General features: G+C 37.4%; 3 protein-coding genes and 1 long non-coding RNA gene across 5 annotated transcripts; 2 read left to right on the top strand and 2 right to left on the bottom strand.

Moving 5' to 3' along the window:
- Positions 1–193: 193 nt before the first annotated feature.
- On the bottom strand, positions 194–2140 carry LOC113724709 (UDP-glycosyltransferase 91C1-like). The gene has a single exon (XM_027247585.2). The coding sequence runs from the start codon at positions 1828–1830 to the stop codon at positions 385–387; it is 1446 nt and encodes a 481-aa protein (XP_027103386.1). The 5' UTR covers positions 1831–2140; the 3' UTR covers positions 194–384.
- A 1658-nt stretch (positions 2141–3798) lies between these two features.
- On the top strand, positions 3799–4812 carry LOC140037384 (uncharacterized). The gene is made up of 2 exons (XR_011841309.1): positions 3799–4224; positions 4739–4812. It is a non-coding gene; the product is annotated as an uncharacterized lncRNA (long non-coding RNA).
- Positions 4813–6092: 1280 nt separating this feature from the next.
- LOC113733222 (probable polygalacturonase) lies at positions 6093–8776 on the top strand. The gene is made up of 6 exons (XM_072081196.1): positions 6093–6246; positions 6508–6849; positions 7107–7227; positions 7332–7506; positions 7706–7776; positions 7885–8776. Exons 1-6 carry the CDS (start codon positions 6208–6210, stop codon positions 8589–8591), a joined length of 1455 nt encoding a protein of 484 aa, XP_071937297.1. The 5' UTR covers positions 6093–6207; the 3' UTR covers positions 8592–8776.
- A 289-nt stretch (positions 8777–9065) lies between these two features.
- Positions 9066–16742, bottom strand: LOC113728107 (mitogen-activated protein kinase homolog MMK2). 2 transcript variants are annotated; one of them, XM_027252613.2, is made up of 6 exons: positions 16272–16742; positions 14680–14809; positions 12849–12986; positions 11270–11602; positions 10356–10539; positions 9066–9639 (listed from the first exon to the last, which is right to left on the bottom strand). In XM_027252613.2, the coding sequence occupies exons 1-6, from the start codon at positions 16448–16450 to the stop codon at positions 9467–9469; spliced, it is 1137 nt and encodes a 378-aa protein (XP_027108414.1). In that variant the 5' UTR covers positions 16451–16742; the 3' UTR covers positions 9066–9466. The 2 variants fall into 2 exon arrangements, with proteins under 2 accessions (XP_027108414.1, XP_071937298.1); XM_072081197.1 differs by having other exon boundaries at positions 14680–14792; positions 16272–16413.
- Positions 16743–16951: the final 209 nt, after the last annotated feature.

The raw sequence follows: 16951 nt of genomic DNA, 5'->3' as shown, positions 1-16951 counted from the left end.
TTTTTGAACAAAAAAATACTTATTTGCGCTTGTAGTAGATAATTAGAAACTCTTTTTTGTTTTCCTGAATGGAATATGAGTTACCTATCCTGGCATGATTTACTAATAAATGCCTTCCTTACCTAAGGAAATCAAGTCTCTTACTCTTGTAGTTAGAAAGTTTATATGAAATTTTCTTTCAATCTTGCAGAAGTTTGCACCATGGTACTTGTTGTTCTTTGATATAAAACGAGGATTACAAAGCTTTAAATTTGCACTACAAATACGGTGTCTGATAAAATGACATTTTGGAGCTACAAGTTCCTGTCCCATGCTATATGCTATAGTCCCAAAGATCAGTAGTAAATTATAACGTGATTCTCATCTTGTAGTCCCTTGCGGCATCTAAGTTTGAACCCCATTTTCAGTCTTCATCAGGTACTCCACAAAACGTTCAATGTAGTAGCCATTAAGCTCTCGATCTCCAAATAAAGCAGCAGCTTCAGCAGCACGAGCCCTGAGGAGTCTCAGGGCTTCCCCTTCATCCTCAACATTTGGCACCATTGCTCGTCTTAATGATTGAGCTATGTCATCTTTGCTGAAAGATCCATCCTCACTTCTCTCCACCTCAATAGCCAGCCCTTTCTCCACCAGATACCTTGAATTCAGGCCTTGATCAACTATGAAAGGCAGCACAACGAGGCTGTGCCCATACTGCAGAGTTTCAGTGACAGACCCCCACCCTGCATGAAACAAACAACCCCCAACTGCAGGGTGCGCCAAAATCTCCCTCTGCGGCGCCCATCCTATTTGGATTATTCCTTTCCCCCGAACCCTGGAGCCGAAACCTGAAGGCAGGATATCGTCTTCATTATCGCTGTCACCCCAGCTCGGTTTCTGCAACACCCATATGAATGGTAGCCCCGAGACCTCTAGCCCGTAGGCTATCTCATGGATTTGATCTTTCCTCAGCTTGCATTCACTCCCAAATCCCACAAATACTACTGACTTAATCGGCTTTTGCTCATCAAGCCATTGAAAGATGTTGTTCCAGGATTCGTCCCTCAAGTTGTTCGACGTCTCAGGGGGAAGAAATCCCAGAGGGATCGCAGGCTTTCCAGTGATCTTCTCCTGCAGGTTGAAGTAGTCTCTTTCGAATTCTGGGCAAGAACGTATAGCTACAGCCTTACAGGCTTGGATTACTTTGGCAATCCTTTGTCCAGTCGCGATCCCTGAAGCATTCTCGTGGTAAAATCCAGCATGTACACCGATAGCTTCGCGCTTTCTGTAAGCAACCATCGATGGAAAATCTACCCATTCCGGTTTTCTCATCAGACTTTCAGGAGTTGACCTAACCCGTTTTTGACCCTCACCGGCCAAGTATTCAGGCGGCCCGAAGAAGACTGCAGTAGCAGCAGAGAAGGGGTAGAAGCAAATAATAGGGATGTTGAGTTCCTGGCCCACTTCACCCGCCCAATGGGTGAGCAGATCTGCAACAATCCAGTCAGGTGATTTTGCTTGATCAGCAATGAACTGCTTGAAAGGATTCTTGAGGAGATCATATGCTATCTTTAAGTACTGAATTTTATGGAACGGAATATCGATTGTAGCTTCAGCACCTTCCGGCAAGAGGTTCCTGTCAATTGCCGGTAGTGGAAGACCCACCAAATCGATTGAGCCTTCGAGATCAGGAGGAAGTTTAGGAAGTCTCTGGATATTTTTGGTCGTAGAGACGAGTGAAGCATGAACTCCTGCTCTGGCCAAGGCAATGCTAAGCTGGAAGGAAGGCATGATGTGGCCAAATGCTAACCATGGTAGCAATACTACATGAATATTTTCGTCACTGGCCATTATTTCTATTCGATGCAAATTTGCAAGTGAATTCTCTGCTCTCTTTCAAACTATGGAGTTACTATTACCCTGAATTGTTCGTTTGACAAAAAGAGGAAATTTGAAAGAAGTCGTCCTCAGAACTGAAATGGATATCGACAAATCAAAAGTGATGAATTTTGCAGACCAAACTATTTGTTATTCTGACAACCCGCAACTTGCTACTTTATTTTCTTTAACTATGAGGTCCCTTGAAGGCAGGACCCCAATTCATTCCGCATCTTTTGCTCCTCGCAGGACCCAAGAGAAGCACGGGGATTTTGTATTACTGTCAGTCTTCCAACTTTCGCTGTTAGAGTTTGAATCGTATAATTGAACAGTTAAAAATAGGAAATGTGAAGGGCGTGGGAAGAGAAGCACGGGGGGACTTTTAGTTTATAATTGAGCAAAGGTAACGGAGTCCAATCATATCCAAAAAAATTTTATAAATTTATTTTTATTTAAAATTTTAAGTTATGCTCATAACGACCAACAATTGTAGATTTTATCAAATTAGAAACTCGCCTCCCTATACATGTTTATTTTTCATAAACTTTTTTCAAAAAATTAATTTTTCAGAGCTTAAAGCCAAATATTTTGAAAGTAATTTTACAAATAATTATGATCTTTATTACTCCCTCCGTCCCACTTTGATAGTCCTGATTTTTTTTTTTCACACAGTTTAAGAAAAAGTAATTAACTTTTTTGGAACAATCAATTTAGGTAACTATTTTCCTAAAATACCCTCACATTAATTAGAGTACAACTTTATGGGAATTTGAATTGATGGTAAAAAAAAAATCAACTCTCATTATATGGGGTAGGTTTATAGTAACAACAACTTACATTGAATAATGGTATTTTAGGAAAATTAAAATATAACTACATTCTTCAATTGGAAAGTGGACTACAATTTGGGACAGATGAAAAAGGAAAACAGAACTATCAAAGTGGGACGGAGAGAGTATTTGTAGAGTATGCTTTGATCTCTAGATATTTATCACTTTTAGTAGAATAGAGATGGTAACGAGGCGGGTTTAGGACGGCAAAGTCTCTCTCATTCCTTGCCGCATGCACCTGCATCCTTGCCTCGCTTCTCCCATGGGTGGCCACTCTAATTTTTGTTTGAATTTATTTTTCCAACATATATAACAAAATAACGACTCTGGTAAGTGTTATTTTGGATTATTCCATGTTAATAATCGTTATATTTTACAAATAACATGAGATACTTGAAAAGAACCAAAAAAAAAAAACTAATGTAACAAAATATATCATTTTACCTTGACAAATTGGTAAGAATGCACAGTTTTCATATTATTTATTATATTATAAATATGCATATATGATATGTATAATAAATATAGGTATTATCTGTAGCCGGGGGAACAGGGCCGAGTGTCTAAGCCCCATTTCCCACCCCATTTGAGGCGTGAAAGAAAAATTCTCTTCATCTCCTGCTTCGCCCCATTGCTCTTCCTGCAGAAGCCCATTTTCATTGACCATCCCTAACTTTTGAGCTTGTCTATATATTAGTCTCCCATTATTCTTGAGGTGGAGTTTGATGACTTTAAACCATATTAGAGTTTATAGTATAGTCAATGCTAACTAGTGATTGACGACTATACCTTGAGATAATTTTGACATATATATATATATTTGTTAAAGAATTAGGGCTGTGAGTTTTATATGTCATTTCGACAAGGTTGTTTACGGCGGAGGAGTGCCTAAATTTTGTTTAGAGTGCCAAAATCATTGGAAATATGAAAGCTTGGGTTTGTTTTTCTTGTGAAATGCTCTCTCTTATGTGACGTGACATGTTTAATCCACAAGAATTTACGTGTAAAATAGTATTGAGTTTGGTTTAACTCATTTTCATTTAAGTACTTTGATTATACTCATCTTCCTTACTCTTTCGTGCTCATTTGCTTTCCAAGAGAATTGGAAAAACGGAACAAATATCATCACTAAAATTCTTTCGCCAAAAACTAACGCCACGACAATGAATCGTGGTAGGTATCCGTGTCTTGAAAATTATTAGCTACGCTACACTTCCCCTTTCTATTTACCTCAATATGTCGTCTAATATCCAAATCCAATCTTCACTTCTCTCCGAACAAAACGATGTGCTCACATTGGAACTTGGAAGTCACCGTTCACTTTCCTTCACCTAGATGCAGGTGAATTCAAATGTTTTTCGTACATAGTTGGAGTTGCTTTATAAAATAAGTTGGAGTTGCTTCAAAATTAATCTACAGGTCACCTTTTCCATGCACGACATGAAGAAGGCCATTAAAGAAACATGCATTATTTGATCGCTGACATCGACCACCAACAGCCCTTTTCAGCTCTCTGAAAAGACTGCCGACAAATCATGTATTCTCCTCCTCCTCCTCCTCCTCCTCCTCCTCCTCCTCCTCCTCCTCCTCCTTCTTCTTCTTCTTCTTTAAGAAAAAATTTTGTTGGATTCGGATTCGTTCTTGAAATCATAAGATCAGGGATTCTTATAGATTGTTTACTAACACCATTTTCATATTGACAGCAGAATTCGAACACATAATCTTTTGTGATAAATTGCCAATTGTTACCAATCGAACCAACATGCATGGACAATAAATCATAGCCCCCCCCCCCTCCCAAACAAAAACATGCATTGCAGCCAATTGTAAGCGTTGGATGATTGCATTTACTTGTACAGACTGCTCCATCCTATGACTATAAGCACACATTCTTTAGTAATTATGTGCAACATTTGAGAACAAAAATTAATTTAAAAAAAGGATGCTAAAAAAATGGCATGTTTATTGATATAGCATTAAAAAAAATATATACATTTGTGATTTTTCTGAATGGTGCACGGGCTAAAAACTAGACTTGTATTATCTGACAGGAAAGTCAAAAATGAAACGAAGCCTGCCATTGTCCCTCCATTTGAGTGGCAGAAAAAGGCAACATCATGGAAAACACCAATGTGGATCATGGATCATGGATTGTGGTGGGAGGGAGAATTCGGAGGTGGGCCATGGGTTTATCGATGGCCCGTGAAGTGGGTCGGCAATGGTGCGGTGAGGTGAGTGAGAGTGGGCACAGGGTGATCATCACGAGACACTAATATTTAGCGAATTTAGTTTTTTTTTTTTTTTTTTAAAAGGCTCCTCAGAATGGGAGCCACTACTGATTCCGTAACTACTTTCCAACCGAACCGGCCTAAAAGCCAAAAAGAAGAGACATGACCCACCCACTTCAGCTCACGGGCCTATAGTTTGTTGCTCTATGCTTGCTAGACTATGCTAATTGATGCTTTTCCAATTGTTCTAGGCTCAAGAATTACCAATAGTAAATTTATATGCGGTTTGTTTGACCGGGTGCCGTAGTGTACTCGTTAAAATGTATTATAGATGTTATATTTTTGAAAAATATAAAATTAATTTAAAAAATAAATAATATATATAGTAAATTAAGTGAATACTATGTGTATTAATAAGTACCCTAAGGACACTCGTTAGAAAAATTCATTTACATGCTTTATAGCTTTAATAACTCAATTATTGATTACGAGCATCGTATTTTGTAGCATTTAGTTTTCAAGATTTTAGATAAATGTACAGTCTTAATTGATTGCTGTCTCGGTGCCCTGAGATGACCACAAGTATTCGTTTTCTCAAAAATTCTTTCACACTTTTATATTGCATAAAATTGCAACGAATAATTTACTCTGCCTTTTTTTTTTCAATAAATAATTTACCCTTTTTTTTAGTATAAATGAGAAGGTTCGAATCGAAACCTCTTACTTACACTCTCTCTTAAAAACCGTCCACCCTTGACAATGAATAATCTACTTGTTTTCCTTTTACTCTGTTATACTACTAATATACACCAGATTCGCAGTGCCTGGACATATTATGCTAATTTGGTGAGCAATTAGAGTTGGACCGTTATTTGTCATCAATTTTGCACCCCTAACGCTCAAAGATCGATAATTTCTATTCTAATAACTTAGGTACCATGATTAAAAGGATGAAAAGGTCAAAGAGTGTGAGTAATTGTTTTCCCTGTTTGGCTTTGGCAGATTGTGGTTACTTTAAAGAAACCTACGTGCTTTGCTTGTCCCGGAAAAGTGACCTCAATTCTATAATTAATGGAAGAGTTTTCTTGTGAACTGAAAATCTCGTGAACACCACAGATTCTTAAGCTCAATATCTAATCAAACCGTAGATTAGCAAGAATGTTTGGGAGTATAGAGGAGCCAGCCAGCTTCTCTCTCGTTTTTTGTCTATATATACTCTGAACCCGTGACATGCTCTCCATCATAACGTGGTACTACTAGTTACTACATACAACATTCCCAGAAAGAAAGAGATGGATTCCTTGCGGAAATGCTTCCCTAGTCTTCTTCAAGTAAGCTTCCATGTCCATGTCTTCTTCTCTCTCGTTCTCCAATAGTCCCTCTAATGGAGTAATACATATACAATCAAGCGAACGACCAATCTCCACTGACCACATTTCATCTTCTGTCTGGCTGTATTCATTCTGGAAATGCAACCATTTAATGGATACAGAGCACAAAAACAGAAGATGGGATTTGTCCAGAAACCAACCAAGTGGCACGGGACATTTTCATTGTAATAATCGCCTTTTTCTTTGGCTGTGTCTTGACAGGTGGTGAAGTTTCTCGTGCTGGTTTCGGCAGTGATTTGCGTAATTGGCAGAGTTGAGTGCAGAAAATCAAGAATTTTGGAGGGCTCATCTGATGTTTTCGAGTACTCGGCTATAAGTTGCAGAGGACACAGTGCATCCATAGAGGAATTCGGGGGAGTTGGAGATGGAAGGACGTTGAACACTAAGGCCTTTCAGGAGGCAGTGAATCAGTTGAGCCAATATGCATCAGAGGGTGGGGCTCAATTGTATGTTCCTGCAGGCAAATGGTTGACGGGAAGCTTCAATCTCACCAGCCATTTCACTCTTTATCTCCACAAGGATGCTGTTCTTCTGGCTTCTCAGGTTCCATTTCCCTTCACATTTTTAATTCAGCGTCCTTCTTTTTCTTTTTTATATAATCAGTTCTTGTTAAACAATTTGGCCACCAGGATCAGGGATAAACATCCTTGTTCATTTTATAGCAAATAATAACCAGATAACGCTCATGCATGTTTTCCACTTTTATACTGTTCAATAATCATATGGATTCTGGAAATTAATTCTCAAACATTGGCTGAATTACTGATTTCATAAATTTAGTAACACTTCTTGATCATCAGGATATAGGTAGTTGGCCAGTTGTTGACCCCTTGCCATCATATGGCCATGGAAGAGATGCCGCGGGAGGAAGGTACATTAGTCTCCTGTTTGGGACAAACCTCACTGATGTGGTGATTACAGGTTTGCTAAACTAACCCATAACTCTACTAATCCATTGGAAAGAATAGAGATAATTCTAAGACTGAATCATGGATTTACTTTTTGCTTGTGCTATTATTGCATAGGTGATAATGGCACAATTGATGGCCAAGGAGCTCTTTGGTGGCAGCAGTTCCACAAGAAAAAGCTAAAATTCACCCGACCTTATCTAATTGAGATCATGCATTCTGATACTGTTCAGATATCAAATCTAACCCTTGTCAACTCTCCTTCCTGGAATGTCCATCCTGTCTACAGCAGGTAACTTTTTATTCCCCTTCCCAAAAGAGAAAAAAGCTTCAATTGTTGGTTCAGCAGCAAATTGTCCTGTACCCTGCACATGAATATATTTCGTTTGATTAATAATAATTTGTGTTGTAATAGCAAATCAGTAGCCAACTAATGTTTGGCTTTGTAGCTGGTAACTATACTGATCATTTTTTTGCTTCTAATGTTTCAGCAATATAATCATACAAGGCATTACTATCACAGCTCCAATCACTTCTCCTAACACAGATGGAATCAACCCAGGTTTGTTTTTGTCCTAGAGCACGAAAATTCCCCTGATTTTTTTTTTTTTAAGTTTCTTGAAGAATAATCAAAACTAAGGTAAATCTGAATGTTCCCATTCGTGATCAGATTCTTGCACAAACACAAGAATTGAGGACAGTTACATTGTGTCTGGAGATGACTGTATAGCAGTCAAAAGTGGGTGGGACGAGTATGGCATATCATACGGGATGCCAACAAAACAACTCCTCATCAGAAGACTAACCTGCATTTCACCCTACAGTGCCGCGATAGCACTAGGGAGTGAAATGTCTGGAGGAATTCAAGATGTCAGAGCCCAAGATATTGTGGCCATCAACACAGAATCAGGGGTCAGAATCAAGACAGCAGTTGGTAGAGGTGGCTTCGTCAAAGACATATATGTCAAAGGCATGAAATTGCAGACCATGAAATGGGTATTTTGGATGACTGGGAACTATGGATCGCACGCTGACAATCACTATGACCCTCATGCATTGCCTGCGATACAAGGAATCAATTACAGGGATGTGGTGGCTGACGATGTGAAAATGGCAGCAAGACTCGAGGGAATTTCTGGGGACCCATTCACTGGAATATGCATTGCTAACGTGACCATAGGGATGGCACAGAAGGCGAAGAAATATCCATGGACTTGTGCTGATGTCGAAGGCATTGCCAGTGGAGTGGTGCCTACGCCTTGTGCGTCACTGCCTGATCAGGGTCCAGAAAAAGTTGGAATGTGTGATTTCCCCCAGGAGAATCTGGAAATTGAAAATGTTGAGTTACGGAGCTGCTCTTACCAAATAAGGTACTAGCAAACCTCATCTATCCAGTAGCTTAGCTGCTACATTGGTTTCTTTACATTATCTAGATTTCAATGATTTTCATGCTCATAGGCCAGTGACATTCAGTTGCTCCTTCCTGTATGATAAGTCCGCCCCAATATTATAGACGCCGAACCTGTTAAGCCCTTAAATATATGCTAGCCAGAATTCTGTAATACTGTTCTTTTCTTTTTCTTTTTTTGTCAAATTTATAGCACAATCTACCGTGATAGACTTCTCTCAAAGCAATGATTTACAAAAGGAACTGCAGTCAAGACTGAAGTTAACCTTTCACGAGTAACCTCATCATTGTTAACCGAAATAATGCTATGCTGCTAGGACTGGCAAATCAGAACCGTACTCCTTGTCAGGAAATGTCAAAATGTCTCAACAAAACAGAGGAAATAGTACAGTGCTTTTACAACGTCAAAGCGTAGCAAGCCTCAGACCAGCAAAATCACAAACTATGCAAAGTTCTTAGGACAACTACTCAGTTGCCTTGATACTCGATAACATAAATTATTTGATTAGAGTTATGCAATTGAACAGAAAATTACAAGATAAGCTCGCAGCAAGAAGGGATCCTTCTCTTTTGATCACCCAAAGAGAAATTGGCATTCCTAGATGTAAGTTGAGCCTATGTGAACGCTGCTTCAATTTCTTTGTACAATATTAGAACATTTAAAATACAAAGAAGATGACAGAAGAAAAATCTAATGAGATCTACCATGTAGAAATTTTGTCAACCTCAACATTTCCATTGTTTTATTTCATGATCCTAATCAGGGGTTTCACTCTGGATACAACACAAAGTATTCAGTGGAAGTCCGGTCAAAGAACTTGTTTATACATCATTAGTTCCATTCTCAATGAGTAGGATCCGGATTAAATTTTACGGATTCCCGCCAAATGAGCTCCTTGATGTTCTCTTCAGTGAAGGATGGCTGCTCAAAATCGAAAACAAAAAGCCTAGGACAAACAGGCTCCTCATTGATATCATGAAGAGGTCCCAAATACGGGTGGCAAAGTGCCTCGTCCACTGTCAAGAAACAACAAAAAGAGCCATTCATCAGGGCCACCAGGGAAAACCGCATGATTGACAAAATATTTAGGCTGTTCATCCAAAAAAATTGATGACCACCTTCAAGTTGTCCAGACATTCAACTTACAACTAAATCACCATACACTGCTTGAATTAAAATGTCGTGCTCAGAAAGCTAAATTCATCTATTTTCTTGATGATCAAAATGCTGCTTGTTGCCTTTTTCCTTTGCCCAATGTTAAGTGTCAGTGCTCCCAAAAGCATTAAAAAAAAAGTGATTTTTTACCCAAACTCAAAACTGAAATACTTAAAACTATGTAGACAACCTTGCCAAACACTGGCCCCGTTTGGAAGGTGAGTTTTTTTGGTGTTTGTCTAAAACTTTACTGTAGCTTATTGTAGAAGTTTTTTAAAAAAATTTTGAAGTGTGTTTTTTTTTTGAATATTTTGAAGTGTATAGTTTAAAAACTTTGAAAAGTTTTTTGAGGTTACTGTAGCTAAAGTTTTTAAAAAACTTGTAGCAGACAAACTTGGCAAAAAACTTGGCTTCCAGAGAGAATCTTAATTTTTGGCACTAATTTCCCAACTTATGTTTTGAAGCATGACAACAAGACAAGAAGTCAGCATAATATTACCGTTCAACTTCAACTCAAAAGTTTGATTTAGAATAAATGGACAAAGAGAGCACCGGAAATAGTTTAATCATACTTTACCTGTAATCCGTTTGCTTGGATCAAAGACAAGCATTTTTTCGAGCAAATCCAGAGCTCCAGCAGATGTATTAGGAAATCTAGCTGAGAACTGTTGTCTTGGGTATTGGGGAAGCTGCCTAACATACCTTCGGGCATTGTCACTCCGAAGAAACCCTAAACTGGCATCATCTGGTGAACCGATGAGCTTTGCAAAGTGAAAAACAAGTATAATTCAGAATCAGAAGTAATCCAAATCCAAACTATTGGACAACCATTGAACAAGAGCAGGCAGAAATTTTGAAGACATTAAATAAGTAGAAGGATTTCACCAGTATGGTTTTCATGAAGGTACCAATCCACTCATTTCTAATTCTATCAAGTATTACCTCTTACTTCCAATCCAATCATTTCTAATTCTATCAAGCATACCTCTTATTTTCAATCATCTATTTTTTCAAAATGCTATTAAGCTATGATGATTCTCTTGTTTTTTTTTAATTAAACAATTACATTTTCTACACAAGATGGTATTTCCCCCATAGAAAACGCATACATTTCAGTATAATGTGCTACTCCCACTGTAAAAATTTCTCCATTTCTGATGTTTATCCTGCAAAACTCAAAATTGGATTTTTGCAAACCAGTCAATCTGTAACAAGAGAACTTACTCATGTAGTAGCTAAAGAATAAATGTTTAAGCAGAAATTGATTACACAAAGGAATTATGGTATCTATACTACTCATAACTGTTCAAAGCACAAAAGGTCTGGACTAGAAGGCTAAGAGCGCAATATACATGAAAAGAAAGCAGAAATTCAATCTTAACCACAAAAGATGTTCCTCATCCTTTTTATCACAAAAAAACAAATGATATCCTGCAAACTTGCAACAGAACTTGTCACAACAAATCATCTTAAATGATATAACGAACATACCTCAGTTATAAGTCTCAATTGATGAACATAATCTTTGCCAGGAAAGAGGGGTTGTCTTGTCATAATTTCACCAAGTATGCACCCTACAGACCAAATATCAATTGCTGCAGTGTATTCTGAGCAATTTAGTAGCAATTCTGGTGCACGGTACCAGCGAGTGACAACGTATTCAGTCATGAAGTCTGTCTCAGATGTTGTCCTTGCAAGCCCAAAATCTCCAATTTTAAGATCACAATTTCCATTGAGAAGCAAATTGCTAGGTTTTAAATCACGGTGTAACACATTAGCAGAGTGAACATATTTAAGTCCTCGTAGAATTTGGTAAAGAAAGTACTGCATAAATAGTAATGCAAATCATTAGACTCATCCAATACATAGAGATCAAAACAACAGAGCCTGGAGAATGTTCAAAAACTGCACAAAGCATGTAACAGAAATATCATGTCCAAGGAGTGGTGATAAGACCATGTACTAGCGCATAGGTTCATAAACACATTAGTCTATCACAAGTGTTAGGTTAATATTAAAAAGAAAAACTGAAACATAATGAATAACTTTGACACCTCTCCACTTTCATTTCCCCAAAAAAAAAAAAAAAAAAATCTCTTTCCTGTTCATTTTGTTTGTAAGTTTCAAAGATCCTTAAATCATAAACACCACAATCACTACAATAGAACACAAATAGGAACAGAGAACAAATATCCAATTGGCCTGTTATGTTTAATTAGATGAAAATTAATGTTGAATGCCCAACGTAGACACCAACAGTTCTCCATGCAAGGCCAAAACTTCATCATGAAATTCTTGGATACTGCCATGAATGGAAGTTCAAGGCTAACAGTCAAAAAGTCATGTACTGCAATTTTAAATCAACATTGAAGAAGATTAAAAAAAAAATGTAACAGTCCTGTACATTGGACACCCCATCCCCTTCCCCTCTTACTCACACAGACCCAAGCACATGAACATAGACAAAAGAAAAGCTCATTCCAGAAGGTCAAACTCAAAAACAACAGAGTAAATTGCAAATGCAAACTATCAGACCCATGACTATCATCATCACTTTATGAAATTACACCTATACATAAAAAAAAACTCCACTGAAAATAACTTGTGTTGGACCATTTCAAGAATACCAACATTCCACCACATGAATCTCCTGTGCTACATCTAAAGGCATAGCCACCTTTAACTTGAAGGAAGGAAGTAAATACAACTAAAAGGGAAAAATAATTGAACTTTAGCTAGCCTGCTGTTGCTGCGTGATATCTCAAAGATGGAAAAAATAACATCCATTAAGGATTTCAAGGAGTATATTTCTTCTATTTTATTTTTTAAACAGTTTTCTTAACCTTTTTTTTTAATCAATGGAGTCCCACAAATAAACAGTTTATATGATTAAAAATAACATACTGGTGCCCTTTTTGCAGTTTCCAGGGGAAAAAAAAAGGACCTCTTTTTCTTCGTAAAAGTAAAATAAAAAGATTATTTTGATAAGCTATGAGCATTTGAAATTCTTTGGTGCTAGCTATATATAGTAAGCAATTCTTGTATGTGCGGCTAGAGAATGGATCCAAACCCGACAATGATCATCAGTCAACTGTTGGTTGGACCGAATAATCTGGTGAAGATCAGTGTCCATTAGTTCATAGACAATGTAGACATCATTGAAGTTTTCCTTTTGCGGAGGCCGTATAATGTCTTTCAGTGCAATTATCTGTGCCAACAGAAACAGCACGAAGTTAGAATATATCTAAAAATGAAGAATCCCAGTAAGCTACAATTACCGAACCAAATTTAAGAACTTTAGACCCAAAAGAAGACACAATGGTTTGAACACAATTCAAAAGAAGAGAGACATAAAATGCAAACAATCAAGAGATCCTCTAGTATTTTAGACAAGGCTTTGTTAATTTTAGCCTCTTGATTTTAGGGGGAGAAAAAAAAAACTTTTGTGTTATATTAGCCTACAGAGAGCGCTACTGCTGCTCACGTGTAAGTTTCCTTTCCCTGTAAGAAGAGACAACCCATAAACAGATCAAAAAGCTTAATCAGAAATCATTTTCCTTCAAACATCTATAAAATATGTAGTTCTACCAAGGGAAGAACACAACAAATGGAATCTGTGGCCAACAGAGTGAATGGTACATAGTTTTCGATGAAGGCTTTGACAAAATTTCCAAATCAAATGGCACTATCATAGTGACACTCAATACTCTGGAAATTACTTGGGAAAGTTGTAGAGGTCCCCTAGAGGATGGAGATTCACAATTATATGTTATAACCCGATACGTTAGAAGAAAAGACACTCACGCCCCCTTTTGCAATGTAATTTCCTGTCAAAGCCAGCAACAGAATAATCATAGGCATGGAAAACATGTCCAACTTCACACTACATGTGTGTTTTAATGGTGACGGGGCTGCGAGAGATTTAAGCACCTGTTTTTAAATGCTCTTTATATGCTTCCTTTTGCTATGTATCTAGACAATGCTAAATGCTTATAAAGGGATTGACATTTTATACAGGAATAGCTGTGGGCATCTTACCATTCATCTACATTTACTTTTCATTAGCTGGTGGCTGGGTGTCATGTTGGTTGCCTTCTTAGACTAGAAACGGAAGGTAGGGAAGAACATACCAGTTGAAGGCGAAAGGAAGATCATAAAAGTTGAAGGAGAGATGCAGGATGTCTTGAAATCAGTGCAATTTAAGGCTATTCGGTAACTATATATAATCATAAATGATAGTGGGTTTCGATACTACTGTTGAGCAATCCAGGACTCTACTTGCTATGTGCATTTGAGTTCAGGAAAAAAGCTATCTTTACTGATGTAACTTTCTCAGGAGAAATTTCTTGTGAGGACCTACAAAGGTAGTCAACAGTCCACCTTGAGCTCAATCTTAATTCTTCATGGACTCGCTAGTTGATAAAACAAGCATATCCACATTTTTCCATAAATAAACTTTTTTTTTAGCGTAAGTGGGAAGGCTCAAACCCGAAACTTCACACTTAGACTCCCTCCCCCCAAGTAAACAAACTTAAATTAAAGGAGCCAGGCCTAAAGATTGCCTATTCCATCTCATCCCAAGTCAATCACATAGTTGTCCTGTGGCACTCTTGATTTGGATAAAATATAACTAATGAAGACTTTATTTCTAGCATGTAGACTTGGAAAAAAAATATATGTAAACAACAGAAGCAATGAGAAAAGAAAATGCAAAGCTTATGAAGACCAAGTAGCAACATGTTTACCCAGCTAGTACAACAGCTAAACAAAATTTCTATAACAATAAAACAATTGAAGTACTATAGCAGCAGCTAACACAAAGGTAGTAAACCAATTAGCACAACATGCATCTGAATCAAATCTTCAATCTTTCAGAGAACTGATACAGTAATGATACTTACATTATCGTGATCCATGTGACGAAGAAGCTTTATTTCCCGCAGTGTCCTCTTGGCATCAATTCTGTTGTCAAAAGCATTGCCAATCTTTTTAATTGCTACTTCCTCCCGTGTCTCTGAGTTCATAGCGGCACTAAATCAAATACGAAAAAATAATCACAAATTTTTTTTACAATGACATAAATCAAACAAAATTTTTTGTATGTAAATACATGCAACCTTAGAATAGCACATCTAAATGAAATTGGCAGTCTCCAACTAAAATCCGACTCAAACTCAAAAGGTGCAAGAAAACCTGTTAAAGTTCCAAATCCCTTAAGAATTTATAAAGGAAATCAAATAACAATCCAATTGGTTGCATCGAATCAGCACTGCTCGATATTGAGTTAAATACCTACATGCAAGGGTTCACGACGAAACAAAAAAAAATGTGTTCTTACTCTGAATACCTATTGTATTGTGGTCATACACAGGATCATCTCCAATAAGTAGGGAAAGAAAATCACCAAAATAGTGAATGTCAAAAAGGTTTCCGGGAGAAGTAAATGACTAGAACCAAAGGAAACTACAAACAAATTCAGGGACATAATTAAGGTGAAATTTTCTACAATTAACAGGACAAAAGAAATGGTAAACTATATTCCTATCCATGCAAATGCAGCATAGAGTTCTGCACATCAGAAATTTGAAAGTCCCATAAAATGTGGAATAGAAATGGGGAAGGCATTCAAGAAAAGACCCTGAGAGTATTTTGCAGCAGCAGTAAAAGGTAGAACTTAAGCCTGGTAGCCAAGCAACTTTAGAGAATTTCATTGACATGATTTGCTAAATCACCAACGTCAAAAAAGTTGATAATATTTTGTCGTAATAGTTGAATTTAAGTTAAAATCATTTACAATAGCAAGTCTAGCATGGTAATGAGGGCATTTTGCCGTTTCACACATTAATCGACTACGCAACCATAATAGTGCACCCTACCAGTCTCCCTGATTTCATCCATGAATACTGCACTAGCAGATATGATTAACAGGTTTAACTATTGAGGCTACAGACTTGCACACAAGATATAATCTCCAGATTTCTAAATCATGAACTTAATGATCAGATGGTTTTGCCCCCAATTCCGACCTGATTAGCATTTTGCATTTTCTTTTGCAGATTTAGGTGGAAGATTTTCAAGACTTCAAGTAGATCTACATCACCTATTTACCCCTCCCACCTTTTTGGCATCAACAAGTATGATCTCAGCCATATGCATTATGTATTCTAGCTCCCAACTCTAAATGATCACCCAAATACTGTAAATTCCTTTTCCTAATAAAACCACATCTCTGAATGATTTATCAGCAGGTATCACACCTCTATTGAATTCCCAAAAATGAATTTTAATATGTAAACTACCAAAATCTAACAAAAGTTAATTTTAGAATTTTCTGTGGAAATTAGCGTCAACTGTACACCAAAGAAGATCAATTTGAGATCCTTATGATGTAATTACCAAAATCAGCACTTACACCACGCGTCAACAGATTCAATCACGAAAGCATAAGCAAATAGGTAAAACCCACACGTAAAGAAAGCTGCTTTACGCTTACCAAACGATGCCATAAGCCCCTCGACCCACAGGCCTAATAGGAGGAACGTACTTTCTTGACACTTCGAACAGATTACCATAGATATTGTACTGCACATAACGCCCACCATGAGTTGGCACTCCTCTTATATTATGACCATGGTGGTGATCTCCTGAACCTGAGCTCGACTCTACAGACATAATCAATCAAATTCTCCTCTACCTTCTGTTTTTCTTTCTTTTCGCTTATATAAAATCAAACTAAAGAATGGAAATTAACAAAAAATAACAAAAACCCAACTCAAAACAGCAAAAACCCAACTCAAAAAGTCGAGTCTTTGCTCAGGTTTTGGAGTTCTTGAAAGACTTGTCGGTAGCCGTGGAAGAAGGAAGAAACCTTTTTGACATTTCTTTTTACTGTTTTTCTTTTCTCTTTTCTACTACGTAGTATTTTCTAGAAAGAGAAAAGGGGCGGGCGGGGGGTGGGTTAAGTAATTACTAATGGGAAGTGTGAACTTTTGAACTGGAATGGCTGGTGGTAACCCGTGAAGTAAATTGGACTTTTTAATTGTGGGTTTGCTTTTTCTTTTCTTTTACTAGTAGGAGCACTCATATGGCCTATCAGCTTTACAATTTCTGTGAGAGTGATGATATCGATATGATGATTTGGCCGTTGTAACCTTCATAAATGTAGACATGGAT

The sequence above is a fragment of the Coffea arabica genome, chromosome 2e, assembly GCF_036785885.1.
Source record: "Coffea arabica cultivar ET-39 chromosome 2e, Coffea Arabica ET-39 HiFi, whole genome shotgun sequence".
Classification (NCBI taxonomy): Eukaryota; Viridiplantae; Streptophyta; class Magnoliopsida; order Gentianales; family Rubiaceae; genus Coffea; species Coffea arabica.
This window is presented reverse-complemented; position numbering and strand designations above follow the sequence as displayed.

Coding starts and splice junctions, on each gene's coding strand:
- LOC113728107 (XM_027252613.2), bottom strand. CDS start 16,450: ATGTCTGTAGAGTCGAGCTCAGGTTCAGGAGATCACCACCATGGTCAT. Junction 10,540..11,269: donor AATTGAGACTTATAACTGAG/GTATGTTCGTTA, acceptor CACTTTGCAAAG/CTCATCGGTTCACCAGATGA. Junction 9,640..10,355: donor TCCAAGCAAACGGATTACAG/GTAAAGTATGAT, acceptor GTTTCTTGACAG/TGGACGAGGCACTTTGCCAC.
- LOC113724709 (XM_027247585.2), bottom strand. CDS start 1,830: ATGGCCAGTGACGAAAATATTCATGTAGTATTGCTACCATGGTTAGCA.
- LOC113733222 (XM_072081196.1), top strand. CDS start 6,208: ATGGATTCCTTGCGGAAATGCTTCCCTAGTCTTCTTCAA. Junction 7,507..7,705: donor GTCCATCCTGTCTACAGCAG/GTAACTTTTTAT, acceptor CTAATGTTTCAG/CAATATAATCATACAAGGCA. Junction 7,777..7,884: donor CACAGATGGAATCAACCCAG/GTTTGTTTTTGT, acceptor ATTCGTGATCAG/ATTCTTGCACAAACACAAGA.